We start from the raw sequence: 8,271 nt of genomic DNA on the forward strand, positions 1-8,271 counted from the left end.
GGGGCTGCTAATGGGGTCTCGGCTTACCCGCTCGGGTGACCGCCGCACAATAGAAAGGCCCTCAATCTTTCATGCCCATCGTCCGCGCGCGGTCTGTCGCCCCCTCGACTGACTGCGTGCGCCAAGCAAGGCCCAAACCCGGCCGAGGCGTTCAAAAACAAATCCTTTGCGGTCCCCCAAAAACCGACACGGAACGATGGGCGTTCTCCCGCCGACGGCCCGTACGTCAACAACTTTGGAAATCTTCAGTCGGAGCGAGAAACGCGTCTCCGCGTCAAGCCGGCTCGGCGCGCGCATGCAAGAGGAAAAGGGACTGGTTTGACTCACAAATTTGCGTTTCAGCTTGGCCTTACTGCCGCGGGCGGGCTTGTCCTCCGCCGCCGTCCCCGAGCTGTCGTCGCCGTTCAGGTCCAGGTGGTTGTCGGCGGAGACGCTTTTCCGCAGGTACGCGGCGCGTGCCCGCAAGTGAGAAAAGGGTGACTGGGAGCGGGGTCTGGCTCCCCCTGGCTCCGCTTCGTCTTCGCCCTCCATGTTGTCGTCCTCCAAGCGCCACAGTTCACCTAAAAAAATTTAAAAAAAGTCGAAAAAAATCAAACAAAAATTAAAGGGGGCCCGTGCGTCATTCGACTGGGAGCGATGGCCTCGCTTCCAGAGCTCGCCACGTTGAATTGGACGTGCGGCAACATTCCATTCAAGGGTTAGGGTGACAAGTCCTCCCCCTTCCACGTTCACACAGACAACAAATAATTCGAATAACTGACGTGGCTCTGATGCACACATTTTTGCGATGCGCCTCATGTCATGGTTGCTCACCAACAGCGAAAGCTAACCGGAGTGTTCCAATCGGCCGACCGCAGGTCCGCGCGCCGAATGAAAATGGCTCTTTTAGCAACGGGGAGAGGCAGGAAGTCATTCATTTGCCGCCTTGTCTTCCGGCGCCAAGCGTTGACATGCGTTGGCTCGCTCGCCGAGCGCAAACCGCACGCGACTTCCATAGCGCTCGCCCCGATGTTTGCCACAAACGCCGCTGACCTTTGTCAAATCCGAATCCGGTCGGGATCCGTTCCTTCGAGGCGCGCTCTCAACCTTCCCAAAAGTGTTTCTTTTTCAATGTTAGGAGCACAGAAAAGAAGGACTTGAAAAAACGTCAACGTTGCTCTTGGCGTTGAAAACTCCTCTTTTCGAAGCAGCCAATTTCTGAAGAACACGAACGGTGACTTTGTTGGATGGACTATTTCTTCCGGTCCACTTGCGCTCGACAGCGGCCTTCCGCGGAAAGCGTCGCCGTTCACAGACACCGCAGTCGTGTCACGGAGTGTCTCGGTTTGGAAAAACGTGCACTCCAACCGCGTTTGCGCCATGGCCTATCCCTACGGGTTGCTGGCATAGACAGATGGACAAAGATACTGTACGCTGTTTCTAGTGGGAGGGGGGGGGGAAGGACTTGAAAAAAACCACCATAATGGGATGGCAATGTGGCGCGGCGTTCAGGAATCAAGAGTGGCAACTGTGAGGCCGGCCGAATCCAAATGAAACGGTGACGTTTGCATTTTACTCACGGTGCCTCAGCTTTACCGAGTGTCTGTTGACATTGGCACCGTCTCGCGCACACGCGCGCACGCACGCACCCACAAAAAGACAACAACAACAACAAAGTTTGAGCAGTCGCAGCAAAATAATGAGCAAGAAGGGGAGACGGAAGCGCGGCGGCATTCTGGACAATGACAGCGGTTGCTAGGCAACAAGGGGCCACGTTTCGTCTCTCGATTTGGATATTTTTAACAAGAGAGCGGCGGCGGCGGCGGCGGCAGCAGCGGGGAACAAAGACACCCAGCGTAAAAACTCGTCGCGACCGGTGCCGATAGCCAAATCGAAACGGGCCTCCCGAAGCCGGCCGTTTCCGAAGCGGACGCAAACGCAGAGCGAAAGTGGGAATCAATTCCAACGGTAGTGGACAAGCAATCCAAAAAAAACGGTGCGCTTGAGAGATGGAGGGAGGATGACGTACGAGAACGAGAGCTTTTCAGGAAGAGTTAAGAGCCATTCAAACGGAGAGCGCAGCCCTTTTTGACCGGAGCCCACACCCGTGTGCTCGAAAGCGCTCAAAACGCATCGGAAAAGGATTGGATGTCGCGGCTAAGCCTTCGCCATAAGATCGCAGCGTCGGCGTGTTGGTGACATGCTTGGAGCGCCGGCGCCATCCGGTGGGGCGGGGCGGGGATGTCTGCATTCCCAGATGCCAAAAGGCCACCGCAACAACTACCGGCGTCGAGTCTTCGGATCGCTCGCCCAAAGGTGGCGTCGCGTCACTTTGTTCATTTCGGCGAGCAAGCTGACGAACGCTTTTGATCGGCCTTATGTGACGTCGACGTAAGACGGGGCCACGATCGCGGGCCGGCGGCTCGGGAAGCACGGCCCCCAGCGGGGAAACCGGAACGCTCACCTGCGGGCGGCAGCGTGCGGGCTTTCGGGCCGCCGGCAGCGGGCGGGTTCTTTCGGCGAGGCGGACTTCCGCCGACGAGGTCCGAGCGGTGGACTCTGGACACGCGCGGGGACTGGGGGATGCTGGGTAGGGTGCGGGACTTGGCCAGGGTGGGTCTCTGCAACTTCCTTTCCAGCGACCTGGTGGGGAACAGAACAGAGCAAATCCGATTGCTGTTGGGATTGCAACCGATGATCCCGACGGAAAAAAATAATAATAATAAATCAACGCCGGTAATGCGGGACGGCTTCTTGCAGCCGGCGCGCCTGGCGTCGAGCGGCCCTCGCCGGCTGGAGGAGTGGCCCGGATGCCTTTCTGGCAGAATGATTAGCAAGCGCTCGCGCGCCTTTTCCCCAAACGGCCGCCCCCGCCCGCGCACGCAAAGCAGTTTACTGTTAAGGAGCGACAAGAGAGCAGTTGTACAGATCAATGGTGAAATGGCTTCCACCTCAACATAATCAAGTCGGAGGCCATTTCGGAAAACAAGCAGCGGAAATTGCTTTTCTTTGAGGCCGGCCGATGCCACCGAAGGGCCCGGCGGGAAGCCGATCAATAGGCAGCGGCACCGCAGCGCAAAGCGCTCAGTCCAATCGTCTGGAGATGATCGGCAGGCACGTCGAATCGCACAAGACCATTCGACCGCTCCGGCGTAGAAAGCGCGTCCGGCGTCCTGCGTCCTGCGCGAGAGCAATTCAACAAAGAATCCAGCGCCACATCGTTGGGATGACTCGCTCGGCGCCGCAGTCGGACCCCAAACGAATCGAGACGACCCTGCGGCCGATCCGTTTCCGGCGCCGTGCGGACGCACTGACTGAAACGCGGTCAGCATTTGCGACCGCCGCTTTGACTGACGATGGGGCAATTACGCGCAAGCTGCGTTTGTCCGGAAACAGTAGGGATTGGTCGCCTTCCGTTTGCGAGACGGCCCGGACGTGCCGCGGGGCTTATGACCTCCGCTGAGCACGAAAAGCGGGAGGCCGTGTTTTGACCGTCGTTTGTTTATGGATGAGGGGAGAAAAAAAAAGAAGACAAAAAGAGATTTACATGAGATTGGAATCGACTTAGAGTACATCTAACCGCACTGCAAAAAAAAAAGATCAAGCACAAGGGGACGTCTCCCTCTGGTAGGGGGGTGCGATCACTGTCCTCGGTACTGAACGTGGCACCCGGTAAAGCCCCAAAAGAGTCGGCTGGCGGCCCACCCGAGAGAATTTGGGTGGAACTTCGGGCTGGAACCGACACGGCGTGTGGCTCTGCGGAGCGCGGTGGCGAGACCCGCCCCTTTTCACGGAGCCAGCCGCTCAATAGGCCGATTTCGAGCGGCCTTTTGGACAACTGCCGACCAAGTATTTATGACTTGTCGGCGCGAGACGTTCGTCTTTGATTGGAACCGGACTTCGTGGAGGTGACTCATGGCGAGTCCGTCTCCGACGCCTAAATAAGCATGGCGTCTTCGTGCGAGCGTTACGAAAGGGATCATTTCCTGTTTGACAGTTTCCAAATTGGGAATTCAAAAGCGACTTTGAGCAGCCGAGCGGACCGGCGGGAGAACGCTCACTCGCTCGCTCGCTCGCTCGGCCCTCTGTGATTAAACCCCGCTTATGATTCATTATGCGCTGAACAACTTGTCCCCATTTATTACGGCTGCGTTCCAGACGGGGTGCACTTTATTCTGCCTAGCCCACAAGGAGCTTTCTTTTTTTGGGGGGCTGGGGGGGATAAATTAGTCAGTCCACCTCTTTTGCTCATGAAACTACGTTGATAATAAGATCCGAAAAAATAACCCTGAAGGTGTTCTAATGAAAGCCACGCCAGCACTCACTCACTCACACCAGAACGCCTCTTCAAACGAAATTGGAGAGGAGAGCGCGAGCCTCGATTCCTAACGGCGGCTCGGTGACGCCTGTCAAAGGCACATCCTCCAACTGGAGATGCGGTGACAGAAAGAGAATCAGAAAAGTTCAAGTGAGAGGAAAGAAGGTCAGAAGGCCACGCTAAGAACGAGGCGGAGGGCATGTGCGAGAGAGACCCAGACGGTGAGCGGGAGATACGGACGGACGGAGACAAAAGAGACGACAAACACACGAGAGAGACGCAGCGCTGGTTATGGTGTCCACCCATGTGCAAACGTGCGTCGTGAGAAGGTGATATTTGTCAAATCTGCATCTGGTCGGAATGTGTTCAGAGGAGGCGTGCGCTTAACCTTCTTTAATAAAAGTGTTTCTTTGCCAACTTTAGGAGCAGAGAAAAAAGAAAACTCTCGGGCTTGACGTTTGGCCGGATGCAAAGCAAAGTTGAGTTGTTCGGAAGTCCTCTCCTCCCACCTGCGAGGTACGGTCGAGGAGGCAATCGGGTTTTGGGGCCGCTCGCTCCCTACAGAGCCTGGACGCATCGCTGTCACCGACAGGAAAAACCAAATGCCGAGGCACGGCATCAAGATCTCCCAAGGAAGACTCCCGGAATGAAACCTCAATCTCCTTCCTGACTGTCACGCAAGTCCGATCTACAACCGCAGGAAACGTTTGGTGCGGGCGGGCTCTTGCTGCCAAACGGAGACGAAAAACAAAGAAAGTCTAAGATGACCCGGATGAAGATGAATATCTTCAGAAAGGCAGGGCGCGGTTTCTTGCGACTCGCGACGTCGTCCGTCCGCCGTCCCTCATTTCAGCGGAAGCCGCGGGGAGCAATGACGAAACTTGGTGCTAATTTCAACGCTGAAGCCGACAGTGAAGAGAGGACACGGTCGCCGCGTGGGACGGCAAGATGCGCGACAGCGTGTCTTGCGGCCAACGCGCTCGGAAAAGCTCGTCTATTTTCATGGAAATGGGCGGGAGCCATTTCTCCTTCCGGAGAACATCCGTCAATGGGAAGGAACCATCGTAGCCGGCAGCCCGCGGCACAGGTGGCGGCGCGCATCCCGCGCACCTCCGCGCTTATGCTACACCAAGCCTGCTCCCGCGCATCAACACGCGGGCGTACAAACAGCCTGATGGCTGAGCGGCCTCGAGGGAGGGACGGAACCACTCATTTCATTTGCGTAATCTGATAAGATCGAACCCCCCGCCCCCTCCAAAGATAATGACAGAATCCCGTAGGACCGTGCGATACGTTGGAAGAGCTGCAAGAGTGGCATGGCTCGATCTTGCCAGCTGCAACGGCGTGACACAGCAACGACGGCATGACGACGACGACAAGGTGTCCCCGAAGAATTGACTCACTCGTTGAGCGGCCGTGACTCGCCGCCTTTGATTTTGGGCGATCCACGCGAATACTTGATTTGGATGAAAGAAAATCACAGTTTCCATTTTGGGGGGCACCCTGTCCATTGGAAAAGGAAAACAACACATCCAATTTCAAAATCCGGCTTCCCACCTCAGATCACGTCCTTCTCGGTTTCTTTTTCCAGGCGTTGTTACTTTTACCTCGTGTTGACACAAAAGGATGACAACATGATGCAGACCAACGGGGGGTTTTCGTATCGCTGCTGCCTATCGACGCCCAACGGTGAAAAGTGGAAGACACATCGCCAAAATCAGTCGCTCGTTCCGTCCCGCGAAACGAAAAATGGGCTTTGCTTTCCAAGATGGGAGCGCACCGAATCAAAGCGAGTCACTTTACAACGTAGCGCCCTTGAATCCGATCGCACGCTACGTATTCAGATATGTGATCCGCAACGCTTGGATACGCGCGCACACGTTTCCCTCTTGGATGGACGCCCGGCGAATGGAACCCAACGGCGCCGCTTTGCTTTAATCATCGCACCCGACGGCGTTTCTCGAGCTACGCATCCAAGCATCTTTTATCGGAGGGACGACTTTGAGGCACCCCCCAATTTTCAAATTTGATGTCAGTGAGCTAACCGTCATCGATTCAATAGCGAGCGGAGATTTGGCGGTCCGTGGAAATCACCGGGGACTCGTGGCCTCACGGTACTGAGGTTCAGGGTTCGAGCCACGCATTCAGAAAACACGCACGTTAGCTTCCCCCGCGTCTCCCCCGGCCAGCCCTCTTCGGCTCGAGCCCCCCCATTCCGAAGAGCGGCGCGCTTCGAAGACGGACGCATGCAGGCTGACGGGTTACCTGGCCTCCGCCACCGTGCAGCAGTAGCTGCCGCTCCGCCGCGAGCTCCTGCCGACATGCAGCTCCTCCCGAGACTTACGCCGATTAAAGTAGTCCGTGAGTTTCCCGAAAGTCGCCATGGTGGCTTTCTCGCCTGACGGGGGGGGGGCTTTTTTGGGGCTTTCCCGTCGCCTTCGGCCAAGCCGCCTCACCGACCCGCGGACTCGGCGTCTGGGCTCACGGGGACCGGGATGACGGCTGCGAGTTTGAGTCCTCCCCTCGCGCCATGGGCCTCTTGTGCAAACCTCTCAATGTCGAGAAAAATGAGAAGAAGAAGAAAAAAGAGGGAGCAAATCTCCACTCTGCCTCTCTCATTTGCTGCTGCGCACACAGCCGGTGTCTCAAAATAGTCACGTTTGGAAGTGTCTCCCAACGGAAATGGCAGGAGCGGTGCAGTGCCCCCCTGAGGAGGAGGAGGAGGAGGAGGCGGCGGAGGCGGCGAGAAGGGAGAAGAAGGTGCACGCGAGGGACGCGATGCATCGGCGGCGGTCCTCGCGCGGCGTACCGAAGCCGAGGTGCTGCGACGCTTGTCCGCCCCAACCCCGCCGCTCTTGTTTTTCTTGTCTCCGATTCTTTCGCAGTGCCCTCTGGATGAGCACAAGCGCCGCCTCAACCAATGGGCAGAGTCTTCCGGCCGTCTGACGGCGCGCTAGCTTTTGCACAGCGCCCCCACCCCGCCGGGCTGCGCGGTCTCGCTCGTTTTCTTCATCAGCACCAAATGCGCAGAGGCAGCGCTTGGCGGCGAGCGAGTGAACGGGCGGCAGTTCCCCAAACAGCCGCCACCCCGGACCGCGCGTCTCCCTCGTGCGGCTGCGCCCATTCTCAACGCTGATGCAATTCGTCCCGTTGAAAAATAGCCAGATACAAGGACAGTGGATGACATTTGGCCACGCCGTTTCACGCGCCACCAAAAGTATCCTGCCAGCTCGTGACCGACAAACATTTCCTCATGCGCTCACTGTAGTTTGGAGTGGGCAGGTCGGGGCAAAATGCGGGCCGGGCCGGCAGCGAAAGCGCGCTGCGCTTGTCGCTACGCGGCTCGGATATGGGCTTGCTTGATCGGCGGCAGACAAGACAGAAGCGAGTCTGAGCAAGGCTCAGGTTCGTGTTTACAAGCGACGCCGCAATTCTCAGCCCGATTTCCGACGCGGCGTAAAAAGGGGGCGAAACCAAGAGAGGGGCGTTAACGCGCTGACCTTTTGGATTGAAAAGCCCGGAAAAGTTGATCGGCAGATGTTCACACTGCTACGCTGTGCGCCAGCGTCCCTCCCCTTACAAGCAGACGTCGCAACTAAATCACCAACGTGTCGCCGTCAGAGCATCAACCTGGACTCCTTCGCCTCCTCAACCTTTTGACCAAACGTTGGAAATGAAGGGCTGCGTCGCCCTCTAGTGGTCTTTTGGTGCCGACGGGCCTCAGACGCCACGCAGCTCCCCTCAATACGCGAAGCCCGAGCTCATGGCTTGATGACAGAGGCCACACTTGAATCGACCTGCTGCCCCACACGCCAGAGCTCGCAGAAGCCATGAGACCAAAACAAAAAAACGATTCTCCACTCACGGTGCCATGTCGGCGCGAAAGAATGGGCAACAACAGCTCCAGGAAACCCCCAAATAGAGTCAGGAAGTACATCTACTAAAGCGCAATGGATACGAATGTGGTCACAAAT

General features: G+C 57.1%; 1 protein-coding gene across 1 annotated transcript in view; it reads right to left on the reverse strand.

Moving 5' to 3' along the window:
- ankfn1b (ankyrin repeat and fibronectin type III domain containing 1b) overlaps positions 1-6,793 on the reverse strand; it is a gene marked incomplete at its 3' end in the record, with an annotated part of 56,070 nt that extends 49,277 nt beyond the window's left edge. Inside the window, exons 1-3 of the mRNA XM_019883314.1 lie at positions 6,563-6,793; positions 2,444-2,622; positions 328-560 (exon numbers count right to left, since the gene is read on the reverse strand). Of these exons, the coding sequence (XP_019738873.1) occupies positions 328-560; positions 2,444-2,622; positions 6,563-6,681 (531 nt within the window). The remainder of the gene's footprint in view (positions 1-327; positions 561-2,443; positions 2,623-6,562) is intronic.
- Positions 6,794-8,271: the final 1,478 nt, after the last annotated feature.

The sequence above is a fragment of the Hippocampus comes genome, unplaced genomic scaffold (genome assembly GCF_001891065.2).
Source record: "Hippocampus comes isolate QL1 unplaced genomic scaffold, H_comes_QL1_v1.1 scaffold367, whole genome shotgun sequence".
Lineage (NCBI taxonomy): Eukaryota > Metazoa > Chordata > Actinopteri > Syngnathiformes > Syngnathidae > Hippocampus > Hippocampus comes.